General features: G+C 46.9%; 2 protein-coding genes across 2 annotated transcripts; one reads left to right on the top strand and one right to left on the bottom strand.

Moving 5' to 3' along the window:
- Window positions 1-399: 399 nt before the first annotated feature.
- On the top strand, window positions 400-2,729 carry LOC123135504 (GDSL esterase/lipase At5g45950). The gene is made up of 5 exons (XM_044554588.1): window positions 400-1,209; window positions 1,408-1,538; window positions 1,756-1,986; window positions 2,068-2,320; window positions 2,405-2,729. The coding sequence occupies exons 1-5, from the start codon at window positions 456-458 to the stop codon at window positions 2,593-2,595; spliced, it is 1,560 nt and encodes a 519-aa protein (XP_044410523.1). The 5' UTR covers window positions 400-455; the 3' UTR covers window positions 2,596-2,729.
- On the bottom strand, window positions 1,339-7,403 carry LOC123135503 (uncharacterized). The gene is made up of 9 exons (XM_044554587.1): window positions 6,901-7,403; window positions 6,407-6,616; window positions 5,871-6,332; window positions 5,675-5,785; window positions 5,410-5,589; window positions 4,492-4,776; window positions 3,472-3,592; window positions 3,248-3,374; window positions 1,339-1,556 (listed from the first exon to the last, which is right to left on the bottom strand). The coding sequence occupies exons 1-8, from the start codon at window positions 7,315-7,317 to the stop codon at window positions 3,253-3,255; spliced, it is 1,908 nt and encodes a 635-aa protein (XP_044410522.1). The 5' UTR covers window positions 7,318-7,403; the 3' UTR covers window positions 1,339-1,556; window positions 3,248-3,252.
- Window positions 7,404-15,128: the final 7,725 nt, after the last annotated feature.

Genomic DNA, 15,128 nt, shown 5'->3' with positions numbered 1-15,128 from the left:
GGAAAATACAGGTAGAGTAGGTGAACATGTGGATGGGTTCAAGAATCCTCTTGAGTAGTACACTATAGTTCTGCATGTGTATTATTTTCTTGAATACATAAATGGAATGTAACATGTCCATACAAAGTTAATCAATGGGCTCAAGAATACTACTCTGTCTCCGAGTTTCACCGGCGTAAAAAGTCTCACGAGTTAAGCAGCACCAAGCGGTCTTGAAAACCACAGGGTAATCATGTCACACAAAGCGGCCTGGGAGTAAACTAGGGCTGCTCCTCACCTACACAGCACCAAGCCGTCTTGGAAAACACGCTCCGCTCTGCTCTGCTCAGCTCAGCTCAGCTGGAGCGGCAGAGGCTCCAGCCGCAAGAGCATATATATTGCGGGCGTCCATGGCCGGGCACACTTGCTACTTGGTAGAGGTGTAGCACGACGTACCACCACCAGGGCGACGACCCATGAGGAGGCCGGCGGTGGTTGCGGTGGCGCTGCTCCTCCTCGTCGCATGGCAGCCGCCGCCGGGGAGGACGGCGGCCGCGCTGGACGAGCAGGACGACGATCCGCCCGCGCCGCCGCCGCCGGACGAGCGGGACGACGATCCGCCCGCGCGGAGCATGCCGCCGCCGTCGGACGAGCAGGACGACAATCCGCCTGCGCGAAGCATGCTTCCGCCGCCGCCGCCGGACGAGCAGGAGGACAATCCATCCTGGCCTGGGCTTCCGTTGTTGCCGCCCCCGCCCCCGCCGGAGGAGTCCGATGCGCCACGAGTACCCTCGCTACCGGGTTCCATGCCGATGCCGTTGCCGCCGCCGCCGCCGGCGGAACCAGCAGCACCGCCGACTCGCCCACGGCGTGCGCGGCTGCCTCCGAGGCAGGACGATCCGCCGGAACCTGAGCCGCCGGAGCTGCCTCGCCATAGGCGGACGCCGAGGGACCCGACGCCGCCACGGACGGTGGTGCCGCCGCAGGAGCCGGGGTGGGCCGCGGTGCCGCTGCCGATGGCACCAATGCCGGCTCCTGGGAGGCCCATCAACTACAGCACCACCGGCTGGACGACCATGCTGGTGTTCGGGGACTCGACGGTGGACCCCGGGAACAACAACCGGCTGCAGACGGTGATGAGGGCCAACTTCCTGCCGTACGGCGCGGGCTTCCTCGGCGGCAGGCCCACCGGCCGGTTCAGCAACGGCAGGCTCATCACTGACATACTCGGTACAGACGCACTCTTCTTTCCTTGCATCTGTTTCGCTGGTAAATCATGCGTGCACAAGGTACCAACTGGGCTTCTCTTCCAAGCAAATGGAGGTGGAGCTCATGTGCAGCTACAGGATTGATGTTTTTGGTCGAGAGGTGAGTGACGCTCACCGTTGGTCAGTATGGTATTCACGGTGCAGTTTTTGGGATGTGCAGCGGAAAGACTAGGTGTAGCGAGGAGCCTTCCAGGTTTCCGCGAGCCGAGGTTGAGGCCAAGGCAGCTCAGAAGGGGTGTGAGTTTCGCATCAGCAGGCTCCGGATACGATGATGCGACCGCCAGGATATCGGTATGTCAGCAGTATAACCTGCAGCATTTTATTCCCATCAGAGCACAAAGTCAGGCAAATCATATGAATTAAGTCAGGCGAATCTAAAGGAAACATGGTAAAAGGCTACCAAAAATAGTTATTAAAACTAATCCAAGCTATTCCGATTATTCAGAGCTGGTATTAGGTAGTACTAACTGGCTAGCTGTGTTTTCATTTTTTTTTCTCTCCATGATAGAATACACTATCATTTTCCAATCAAGTCGAGGACCTATGGCGTTACAGAAGAAACCTCCAAAGATTAGTGGGACCAAGAAGAGCTCGTCAACTTCTCAGGAGGGCTACGTTCGTCATAAGTGCTGGAACAACCGATCTGTTTAACCACTATCTTGCCACAAACCGTTCAGGAACAGAGAGTTGGCTGCCGTATGAGAACCTACTGATAACACGTGTCGCTAATTATACCCAGGTAAGCACTTGTCAAATGATAGTGTACTATCTTTTGTATGTTAGCTCAGTGCTGTGACTTAACCCTTGTCATTTTACTCAGGTAATGAGAGCACTTGGAGGAAGGAGATTTGTATTTGTTGGAGTGCCCCCAGTTGGGTGTTTACCACTTGTTAGAACCTTGCTAGGCACGGGTGCAGAAACATGCCATGAAAACATGAACTCCATGGCAACTTCATTTAACAGAAGGCTAGGCGAAGTGGTGCGCTTTCTGAGGAATCAACAAGATACCAGAGCTACTTTTATTGACGTTGCTCCAATCATAAGCATGGCGACAATAGACCCCAAAATCTTTGGTAAGTTGTGATACATTTTGGTCCCTTTTAAATGAACAGAAGGGGAAAAATAGTGTAATGACAATGTTTTCTTATGAACGCCAGGGTTGACAGAGACATCAAGAGGCTGCTGTGGAACAGGGGTTATTGAAGTTGGGCAAACATGCAGAGGCCGATTAACATGCACAGATCCCAGCAAGTACATGTACTGGGATGCTGTCCACCAAACAGAGAGAATGAACGAAATTATCACAGATTATGTGATTATGAATTCAATTGGAGAAATTTATGCCTAGATCAAGATTGTGAATTCAGGCCTACATCCCACAGAGATTGTACCTAGCATTTTATATTTTATTGTAGTGAATATTCGATTGCAGTTCAATAGAACAGATCAGTCATACCATTTTCTACTATATTCCTTATTCCATGATTGTGACTACGAGATGGCACGATTTTTCTTAAGATGGCACAGATATTACATTCGGTAATGAAAGTGCTTGCACAGTCATAACTATATGGCCCTGTCTATTTGTTCTTCATCCTCTGCACACCCCCACACCCCCAACCACAAACCAATGGATAATCTCCAGCAACATGGACACCCGTAGCACAAACCGGTCTAGTACTCCTGATCCGCGGAGGAAATAAGCCATGCAGTCAGGAATAGAGCTCCATAAGTAATTGCCTTCGTCTCAGTGATAGCTTAACTTTTGCATATGGGTCGGTAGAATCATGCTTAGAACACCTAGGACCTACAGAACCTTATGAGGGAGAGTTGTTTTTAACACCCAATGGTGCCTGAAGCTGTTACCTAATGATTATGTAGAAGAGGCCAGCAAATAGGACATTTTGGGTAAATATAGTACAGGTCATTATACAATGTGTGTGGTAAATAAATTGCTGGATCAAAAAAAAACAGGAGGATAAATGAAATCGTTAAGGTACCTCAGTTAGCATGGATCTTGAACAGGCCTCGCCAAAGCAAAAAAAGATTCTGAATTTACCGACATCAACAACTCAATCGGGACAACCTTAGCAGGACGGGAAATTTTAAGCCTAGGCTCCAGAAAGGCTGACAATAGCCATTTGAAAGTATCAGACAGGACAAAATATATAGCGTAAATATAATCACAAATAGTAAGAATAAGTTCTTGGGACAATCCTAATACCTGGAGAAAGCTTCCGCCCCTCATACAGCAGCGCTGCTAGTGGATTTTTGGCCCAATGGTTCACAGCTAGGCGGCTTGTTGGCTGAAAACCTACCAATTTACCTTCTTCTGACATCACCACCTAAATAGATGAATCAAGTGACACGGTGCAAGTTATAGCATTTGACCAAAGAGAATGAATAACGTATCAATTTATTTTGACACAGGGAGCTTTAACATTATAATTATAAAAGCAATGTGGAAAGAATATTGGAAAAAAGCATTGTGGAAAATAAATTTTGGGGCCTTATGAACCAGATCACACATAAAGTTAGCAAACACTGCATGTACAACTTATTTAAAAGGTACTCCCTCCGTCCCATAATATAAGAACGTTTTTCAAGCTATGTTAGCTTGAAAAATGTTCTTATATTATGGGACGGAGGGAGTATAAGAGAGTAGTTTACAGTTTTTTTGTCATATAACTAAAGTAAAGGATTAAGTCCAATTGCAACCAAGTATCAATAAGCATACAGTAGCTGAGCAAACAGTAAAAGAAAGTTTAGCTCTTTCACGTGAGTCAGGACCAAAGAACCAACTTGAAACATGAAGACAAGGTATTACAAAAGGTTCGCTCTAAACAATAATATTATGTTAAATCCATGCATACACTGCTGGAGTAAGATAAGTGTGAAACGAATTTGAAGGATACCAAAACTAAAATAATAAATTGCATTGGCTTCAGCATACGTGAAAGCTAGCAACACAAATGCATTTAAATTGCATTTAAGGCGGAAAAACAAATGCATTCTGCTTCAGCAAGCATGACAAAAAATCGAATGGCAAACAACAGAAATAAAATTAAGAAATGGCATATTATTAATTCATGACTGTATAAGCGTATGGATATTTTCCAAATTCCAAAGGAAGTGCAATATATTACAAAAATAAATATCAGATTCGAGTTGTAGATACAACATAAAAAATAACAAATGTCTTCATCTGCTGGAGAGATGTCTTCAATAAATCAGGCAAACTTACCTGAAAGCTGGCAATGTTCTGCAGACTTTCCTGGGAATTATCGTTTGTTTCCAGATGAGAAGTCATCTCGGTGGGAGTTAATACCAATGGGTTCTTATTTTCTTTGATAACAGTACGGGAATACTGAGCATCATCAGAAGCAGCATTATCGCCAAGATTGATGGCCTTGAAGCAGTCAGGCAGTTCTCCAATCCAAGCACCAATATTTTCATCAACCACTATATCCCCAGGGCAACCACATGAATCTTTTATTTTCTTAACAATAGATATGCAATAACTTCGTACCTGTTCAGGAGGAGCAAATTAGAAGAGGAAAAATTGCAGGGCACCTGATATACGAAAATGCAGTGTCCACAATTGATACTATCCGTGGTTCCAGAGCCACAGAGACAGAGCACTAAACTCTCGAGAGCTGAATAGTCCTTGGAGGGTAATTATTTGTCATCAGATATGCCCTTAATTATACACAGTAGGTAGGTCTGCTGGACATTCCAAAAGAGTACTGTAGTAGTTGAAAAATATAATCTACATGCTACATGATGTTAGCAACAAGAAGAAAACAGAACACTCGTCATGAAGCAAAAGCGGCTTAAGAAATGACTTTTCCATAAATCATCTTTAGCATCTTCCAGAGACTCCATGGTTTTACAGTGAGCAGTTAACAGTTACTACATGCAAGTTGCAACAAATGAACGTCCCCTATTAGTGTAACACCAAGTATCAAAGTTACAATCGGTTAGAAAAAGAAAAGGTTAAATCTGAAATACTATAGGGAAATCATGATGAATCAATGTCCTGTGAAAGGGCCATCAGCATATCACGCATAAACCCCAAAAAAACAGAAGCGGTCACAAAGGAATTCAGGCTAAAAAAATAATTTCTTCACAGAATAAGCAACGTCACAAGGAATGAGTATACCTCACTATTATCAAGAGAATGGACGTCAGAACAATAGCTGTGTGATGATGGGGTGGGTGAACTGCCCATGAACAACCTTTTGCCTTTAAGAGATTGAGGCCAGCATAACTGAGCAACGATGCCGACAATAAAAATAACAGAACTACCAGCCAAGAAAGAGAAAAGGTTGTTCAAATAACCCTGCACCCAAAGAAGCAATGTTGGAAAAGAGAAACAATAAATATTTTTACAGGCAAGCTTCGACTGAAATAAAGTAGCAGCATACATTGTTCCTTCTAATCTTGGATGGTTCTGCATTCCAGTGAGAACGGAAAGTTTTTCCAGGAACCGTAAATTGATCTTCAAAATACATGTCAACAACATTCCCTAGTTCCACCTACAGTTGCAGAAAAGTAAATAAATAATACTGATCAAAACAGCGGTATGTTTACATCAAGGATAGTGATAGATTAACCATATACCAGTTGGAAGTGGGATATGGGAACTTCCCACCTATTATTTACTAACTCATGACAGCCCTCAAGCTTCGTATTCTCGAATGCATTGGCATTAATTTGCAGTTTATAAGAAGGAACAAACTCATGGGCCCAAAGGATAAAATCAGGACCCCCGATCTCCGCCAACCTTCCATATTTTGGGGCTGGCCACCACGCATTCTTTGATGTGCCCACTTGATGAGAGGACTTGGTAAGATTAAAACTCTCCAAGCACCTCCTAGCATTACTTGCAACTTCTGCCTCGGAAATTCTGTGTATACAAACAGTGGAATCAGACGAGCAGTTCAGCTTCTGTGTTTGAAAAAGCCCGCCTGTGCCCCCGAGGTAACTCTTTTCGGTATCCTCAATGACACATGAGAAAATTGCTTCAGCAAGAGAGGATAGAAGTTTTCCATCCGATGAACTGATGCTGAAATCCACAGGAACCTGGCATGCAACCACAAATTAACAAGAGCTAAAAATAAATAAATAAAAAATCAGTATCAAGTCCCAATGTACACCTTTCGGGGTTTGCTCCAATCGTGGACGTTTCTCCCTGAACCTGGGGAGAAGATTTCTAGCCGATAGTTTGAAAGCTTGTGCATCACAACTTGCTTAAGAGCCATAGCCAAGATACTGTCGGAATCAGGTTCATTTTCAGAGAAAATATCATCACCAAAGTCCTTCTTTATCTTAGCGGCCTTCTCTTTGACTTCCTTGGCTTGCAAAATCTACAAATACAGCAAAACTTCCTCAAGAACAAATACAGCATGAATGCCTCATCCACCTGCCCTGCCATGGGGAATCTACATGCTGAATCTAGCTTTTCAATGGGTTGCACCTTGTGTTGGCCGCATATTTCTGATATAATGGGAGTGCGACTAAAATGCTGCGTGTATTCGAAGAATACTTCCTATGGTTGGCGGAGCGTAACGAAAGCGTATCCTAATCGAATGACAGGCACTGAACCATCCCAAAGTGAAGGCGGGTGGAGGTGGAAACCGTAAGCGCTCACCACTCGAGTGGACGCGGCGCCACCGGCTCCGGGGAGGAAGGCCTCCATGACCATGGCCTCGGAGCCGGCGCCGAGGTGCGCCTCCGCGGCCGCCCCTCCGTCGGCCGCCGCCGCGGCCGCGACGGCCTGCTCCCGCCGCGCGGCGCCGGAGACCTCGAGCCGCGCGAGGCCCGCCTCGTAGCACCGCGCGATGGGGATGACGCGCCCGCGGTCCCCCGCCGCGCCCCGGTTTCCCTCGCGGTCACCGCCCCCGCCGGAGCGAGCCGCCGCGGCGGGGAGGGCGAGGCGAGGAGCGGGGGCCGGCGGTGATAGGGTTCTGAGGAAGGGGGGCGGGTAGCGGGGGGAGTGGGAGGAGGAGGCGAGGCGCGGGCGGAGAGGCGGCAGGTGGAGCGGGAGGAGGAGGGACGGAGACGGCATTCTGTGGGAGGGGGCTCGCCGGAGACGAGGGCGGCGGCGGCGCCGGCGACCGGGGAGACTCGCGGTCGGCTGCGGGCGCGGGCAGGAAGGGGGGGAGGCTTTCGGAGGTTTTATCCTGTCAGCAATTCGTTTTCTTTTAAATTCACTCACGGTATAATATTTGTATATTCAAATTAAATGCAAAACATGATATTTTGCAAAATATAATGTGTCTTTTTTTATAAAAAAACTTTCAATCTATTCGTATTCAATCATGGCAGTATAGCGAGCATCAGAAATAATAGAAATTACATTCAGATTTATAAACCACCTAGCAACGACTACGAGAACTGAAGCGAGCCGAAGGTGCGGGACTGTTATCGCCCCTCCCTCGTCGGAGTCAGGCCGAACTTGTTGTAGTGAACAGTCGGAAAATTATCGTCGTTGCACCAGAACAGCAACCGTTGCCGATGAAGAGTAGTATAGATCGGAAGGATCCAACTTAAAGACGCACGAACGTAGACGAACGACAAACAGATCCGAGCAGACCCACCAACGATAGATCCGCCGAAGACACATCTCCACATGTCGATCAGCGGTGCTAAGAGCAACTCTAGCAGACCCCGCATCCCGCCCCGGCCCGCAAAATAACCGCCAAAGTGCGGGTCGGGGCGGGAAAACCTGCCCGACCAGTCCCCACATCCCGCCCCGGCCCGCAAATGGGGTGCGACAAAACTTCTCCCCCAACCTCTAGATTCACGGGTTGGGAGGCCGACCCGAGCGCAGCCCCCATCCGCAGCGAGATTTGGCGGGAGGGACATTTCCGCGCGCTCTTTCCCGCTCCCCCCACCCTCCGCCACCATTGCCCCCGCCGCCGCACGCTCAGGTGCATCCTCCGCGGCCGTCCCTCGCCGCCATGGACGACTCCCAGCTGCCCCCGTCACCGTCGAGGTCGCGCATGCCCCTTCCCCTCGGGCGGATCTCGCCGTCGGCCATGTTGGCCCCGTCGTCGCTCAAGCTAGCGCCGCGCCTGCCCGGAAGCGGCAGGGCAATGTGGTCGTGTAGGGCGGGAATCGGCAGTCCCCGCCGCCAAGGCTCGCACTCCCGGTGCCAACGCTGTTGTGCGATCTCGGCCGGCAGCGGAGAAGGTGACCAAGGCCGCGGCCGGAAAGAGGGAGGGGAATCCGACTGCAAACAAGGCGCCTCCTTCATCCTCGAACTCCATCCCGGCAAGAAGTGCCCCGCCGATGCCGTCCAACGGCGCTGCTCCCCCCGCAAGTGAGGTGTTCGACGAAATGGCCGAAAGGTATGCGTCTTTGGTCATTGTGCTTTCCTTTCGTTTTCGCCATTTGTTGCTAGCTCGTCACTTGTTATCGTTCAATATAGCGGTGGTTCAAACAATGGAACTGCCGAGTACGAGACCTTGTTGGACACCAATGTCGTTGACATTGATCAAGCCCTGTTCGCATTCGAGTACAATGAAACGGAGGGTGGCGTGGATGATCATGGTTGTGAGGACGAATTGGACGAGATCGAAGCGGAAGCGTTTGAGCAATCGCAATCAAAATCTGGGAAAAGCCAAAGATCGAAGAACTACACGATCTTGGAAGATCAAGCTTTGATCCAAGTATGGAGTGCGGTGTCTCTTGATGCATGGAATCCGACTATGTGAGTTTGTTTTGCCTTTGTTCAAGTTGTGCATAATCATATTTGCATCATAAGAATTGATTACATCACTTTGTTTTTCATATTGTGTAGGACAAGATTGCCCAACATAGATACAAAGACATGGAAGCTTCGGAAGGCAAATTCTTCAAAGTAAAGCATTGTTGGGACTTGCTCCAAAAGTGCGAGAAGTGGAAGTTGATCGACAAAGAATCTCCACCGAAGAGAGGCTCGCTTATAAACATGGAAGAAGATGAGGATGATGATGGCCCAAGAAATTTGAACAAGCCCGATGGCGACAAGAAAAGTAAGGAGAAGATGTGACCGTAGTTCAATATGAACATTATTGGTCGCACATTTTGAGTACTAAGATTTGTAAGTCCAAAAAAAAATTTGTCTTGAGAGTATGAAGATTCTCAAGTCATGAAACATAATGACTTATCTCCTCCCAGTTTAGTTTAGTCCCGGGACAATAGTAGGTCATGTCTACCAAGCGCTGGACATGTTTGATTGATTGGAAATAAGCTGTCAATAGAAATTAGTTGTCAACTATTTTTGAATAAATAATATCAAAGACATAAATATGGTTGAGAAACTCACATTTTGGTAGAACTGGAGGCGTATGCACATCGACCCAGATGTCGGTATTACCTTCAATACCATCTTCGAATATCAAAGGTGATAACCATATCAGGCTCAAATGCATAAGTCTTGCATAGTGCTCGCCATGTTTTGCATCCAAAATAGGTGTAGTCGTCTTACTTGTATAATTTTGCATGGAAAATATAACCATGCTCGGTCTTCAAATAAAATCTCTTTACCTCCATAGTAGTTGTCACAGAACTGAAACCTATCTTATCCAATACAAAAAATCTTGCATAGCAGGTGATACGCTAGTCGAATAGTAAAAAAATTATAAGTTGAAGCAAATAAAGCAGATGTCATGCTTAATTACGAAAAAAGACTTGTCATTGTGACTTACTTTATCGACTTCAAAGTTCTCGTCCAGCTTGATGCCGAAGCGCCTATCATCATCTAGGAAGATTCCGTCGCACAGGCCGCGCTCGTCTTCGCAGTATTTGCAAATACCGAAATCCTTTTCATCGTCAGACATTTCCTATGTTCATAGTTAAAACATTAGTTGAAAATTGATCGAAGACAACTACCAGAATACTCAACACACAAATCTGGGACACTCGATATTTCCTACATATTCTGGCACAAGTCATGCCAAAATTCACGAAAAAATCCGGCATGACCTTTGCTAAAATAGGACATATCGAGCGCCTGAAATTTGCCGGAACGAAAATGAATCAACACTCCGGCAAAACATAGGCCACTCGGAGGTGTAACTTGCAAACATGACTGGCCACTTGGGCAAGCACATATCCTATTTAAGCAACACAAGATATACATTTTAAAATATCTTATAGGACTCAAATTAGCATGCGTTCAATAAGCAAAAGTAAATCATCTCATGCGTCCGTACATCATCGAATATTATCACTAATACACCCCAAATAGTACCATACATATAACATCACTAATACAACTAAAACCCTAGCACACGACGGGTATCGGCGCGGGCGGTGGACACCCACAGAGAAGGAACCATCACGGGATCATAGCTCCAGTGAGATCCCTGGAGAACCTGCCAGGTATTGGAGAACCTGTGCTCCAACGCAAACAAGTAGCGACGGACGTGTGTGTCCTCCTCACTGACACGGTGACGCACCACCTCCGCGGGGTCCTCGAGCCTCTGGATCGTCACTGGCCCACGCGACCGCCACCAAAGAAGGTTTGGGTCAACGACAGGCTGGCTCCTCACCAACCTGCGCCCCCCGATAGGTAGCGCCTCCCAGTACCACCCCGGCGGAGCCCAGTCCCGGACATGGCCCATCTGGTCAAGCAGGTGTCGTCTTCCGCCGACTTGACGACGAGGATGCGGGATAGGCATCGTCCACGTCGATGCGGGAAAAAATGCTTTAACTAAAAAAATAGCAACAAGTTCCTACTAACTAGTTCTATTAATTCAATTAGTTCTTACTAAAAGTAAACTTACTATAAATAAAAATAAACTAGTACCTAATTAGTACCTAGTTCTTACTAACTAATTAGTACCTAGGAATTACTGCCCTAATTACCATATAAGTATCCATTTTTTAACTAGGGTTCATACTACCTAATTAAATAGGGTTAATACTAATTGTAATTAACTAACTAGCACTAAAAATAGCCTAGGGTTCATACTAACTAGAACTAAATAGCTAGGGTTCATACTAAGTAGAGAAGAGGGAAGGGGAGAGTGCTTACAGAGGGCGGGGAGAGAGATGGGGTCGGGGGAGACGGCGGCACCGAGGCACGGCGAGGCGGGGTCGGGGGAGACGGCGGCGAGGCGGGGTCGAGGGAGACGGCGACGAGGCGGATCGAGGGAGACGGCGGCGGAGAGCGAGGGCAGGGGCTCCAGCAAAGTCGAGGTCGAGGAGGAGGAGGCACAGGCGCGCGACAACGTCGAGGGGCAGACTCCGGCGGAGAGCGAGGGCAGGGCCTCCCGCGAGGGCAAGGGAAGGGGCTCCGGCGGAGGCGACGAGGGGGAGAAGAGAGAGTGGAGAATTGGGGGAGGAAGCAAAGGAGAGGGAAGGACGCGCAGGGAGGTAGGTGAAAATAGCTTTAACAATAGCATGGGGAGCGAAAATGCGCTGCTGCTAAAATCTGTAGTAGTAGCGTTGTTTTTAGAAGGGCTCTACTACTATACCTAGCACGTCAGGAACGGTATGGAAATTATAGTAGTAGCGCGTTTTGTTCCTGCCGCGCTACTGCTAAGTGGATAACAGTAGCGCCCTTTAAGCCAACGCGCTACTGCTAAGTAGCAGTAGCGCCTCATTCTAACACGCGCTACTGGTAAGATTCTGTGTATAAGGTTTTCCCTAGTAGTGAGATGAAGAGAGAGCAAGAAGCATCGAGCTTGAGGGAGAAGATTGATGCCATGATGCAATCAAACGAGTTGATGTTGTTGAAGTCATTGGAGATCAAGAAAGAGTTGGCCCAGAAGAAGGCAAAAGAGAAGCAAGAAAAGTGGCAGTTGCTCAAGGAAGAGGGGCTCCGCAAAGCTGCCATTAAGGAGAGAAGAGCACGCGCCGCTGAAAACAAATCCATGTCTTTGTTGCTCGCCGAAGAGAACAAGATCATGTCAATGAACCGTGATGACATGGACGACCTCACCAAAACATGGCATGATATGGCAAGGAGGAAATCTTGAAGAGGAGGATGGTCGCGTCGGTTGGTCCGTGTTACAGTTCGGGAGATGTTTTCTCTGCTCCATATGGTGGCAATGTCAATGATTTCGGTGCGGGAGTTGGGACAAGCATCGGAGGTGGATTCGGTGGTGCCGATGAACTTCAAGGTGGACTCGATGGCGCGGAGTGAAGGTCGACCAAGATAATGCTGGGCATGGCCGTAACTTTTGCAAGGCCCTCTTTTGCATTTCTCCTACTGAACTTGGCTTTTAATTTGTGCCTAAAACTGTGTTATGTGGTTTGAATTTGAACTTTTTGTGGAAACTTATGCCAAATGCGAGAATTGGGCGTTTTCTGTTTCCGGGTTATCGCGGTGGTGCCCTAGCAGAACCTACAGAAGCCGACCCGTAAAAAAGCATATTTCGCGAATATACTTTTATGCGGGTCCGTTTGAGGGGTCTGCATCTATGGTTGTCCGCGCCGGCCCGCAAAAGCGGTTTTGCGCGAACTGCAAACGCGTTTTGCGGGCCGGCGGGATGCGGGTTCTGCTAGAGTTGCTCTTAACGCACCACCGAAACATGGGCTAGGCAGGGAGAGCCTTATTTCATCTTCAGGGAGCCCCCACTGTCTCGCCTTCCTGAGCATGACACGAACTCTAACAAAAACACAAAAATAACATCTGAAAAATGGAGCCGTCCCAGCGGCAAAGGCGGGATCCACCACACCTCCATGGCCCTAAGGCCACCAGAGGTGAGGTGGACTGGCGACAACGCCGACGAGAGGTGAAGAAAACCTAAGACTTGGAAGATGGGGGGGGGTATATAAAGCGTGTTTTGACCATACAAATTCAAATTTCAACAAAAAGAATACATCGACACTGCTTTGTTTGAACAAAACTGATCATAGTAGTACTCCATTCGATCCATATTACTTGTACTGAAGCTGCGAAGTAATATGAATAGAAGGAAGTAGCAGATTTGTTCGAGAATCGCATTTCTTCGTTGATTGTGTTTTCACACAATTTTTTTGATCAAAGTTAAATTTTGGGACCGCCTAATCTAAAGGATTTTCAGTTCGGTTCAAGTCAAAATTTGGCCTATAGTGTGCTGACATGTGTCATGAGTCGATTCTCAACGGCGGCACGAATAGTGCAAACGGGGGTGCTCGACTGCTTGAAGTGGTGTTGCTCACCTGCCAGCCGCCACTGCTCGCCGGAGTTAGATGTTGTGTGCTGATTATATGAAGTCCCAGTTCCAAAATGTTGTACGCACACAAGTCCATTCAACTAACTTTTGTATCCATGAATATAAGTAATGTAGTGTTTGTGCGGCGTGTTGCGGCATATATTTTTAGCAAATGTTGATACTATTTAAGAAACATAACATGAAAGATAGCTTGTAGACATGGCAAGTAAGGTATTCAAATACATGCAGGCCTTGTACCCCAAATACATAGGTGAGTGGAGAATTATGAAGTTCGATTTATGATTTTTGTATGTCTTGGAATAAAAGTATATCAGCAATCAGCATAAGACAGAGAAGTTGCAATGCCATGTGATATAATGTCCTTCAGTATGGAGTTGGTAGACTTGTGATGAAATCCATGTAGATTCAGCCTATTTTCGTATATTTTTGTCTCAATGTCAGGCAATATATAGAATTATCTATATATCCTTCTAACATCGGTTGGCTGAGTATGTTTCTTGGGCAATTCATTTGTGAAAACAAATAAAACATCCAAACTAACAAAAAAGTGTACGCTTTCGGTCTCTTGAGTCTACTTTAGGTCTCTAGTGTCACTGCCTCTCACCTTGACCTCCTTGTAAACTTATCTGATTTAATTCAACCTTTTTAGGACAAAAGACAAGGCTAGCCATAGTGGGAGTAACTTAGGTAGTAACATAACGCAACCCAAGACATATATGCTTATGTGGCATGAAGTTAATGAGGAGAAAGGTGCTTGTGGTAACATAATATGTTACCGTAACATAACGCACTCCAATGCAAAATGAGTCTACAATATAATAAATGAAGGCTTGCATGACACTACACTTATGTTACTACCCACTATGATGGTAGTAACATAGACTAGTAACATGCATATGAACTAGTATAAGTTACTACCCACTATGACTAGCCTAAGAGCATGTATCCCTTCCCTAGAAAGTGCTAAGAGCATGTCTAGTAGAGCCCTCAAACCCTTAAATTTAAAGTTGGGTTTAAGGGTTGAGAATTGGCCATTTTTGACATTTTTAAGGGTTGAAAAACAGGGGCAAAGACTAGAACCCTCAAACCCAGCCCTTATAACAGAATATTCCGTTATAAGGGTTGGGTTTGAGGGTTCTAGTCTTTGCCCCAACCCCAACCCTTTAAACTGTCATTTGACATATCACAATTTTCACTAGAAAAACACAATCAACCTTCAAACAACATGGAAATGAAGATCATTGATGCATGGTTTAATAGTTTACATCACACAATCATCATCTTCCCCCTCTCATCGGCACCATCACCAAAAAGTTGCACTTGGAGCCATCTCCTAGACCACTTCCACGCCCATCAAGCACCTCCATTGTCGTCGGTGGTGGAGTCCTCCACACCGCCATCGCCACCACCACTCATTGGAGTGTCACCTCGAAGAGTAGAGGACGCACCACGAAACATCCTCTTCCTCTCCGCAATGTCCTCCTTGTAGTCCTTCCACCATTGCAATTGGTCTTGATCCATGTCCTTCTTGGACATCATCATGTGCTCCTTCTCTTCCACCATGAGTTCTTTCTGTTGGGGAACGTAGCAGAAATTCAAAATTTTCTACGCATCACCAAGATCAATCTAAGGAAATACTAGCAACGAGAGAGAGGGGAGTGCATCTTCATACCCTTGAAGATCGCGATGCGGAAGCGTTACAAGAATGCGGTCCGTGGAGTTGTTC

The sequence above is a fragment of the Triticum aestivum genome, chromosome 6B (genome assembly GCF_018294505.1).
Source record: "Triticum aestivum cultivar Chinese Spring chromosome 6B, IWGSC CS RefSeq v2.1, whole genome shotgun sequence".
Taxonomy (NCBI): domain Eukaryota; kingdom Viridiplantae; phylum Streptophyta; class Magnoliopsida; order Poales; family Poaceae; genus Triticum; species Triticum aestivum.
This window is presented reverse-complemented; position numbering and strand designations above follow the sequence as displayed.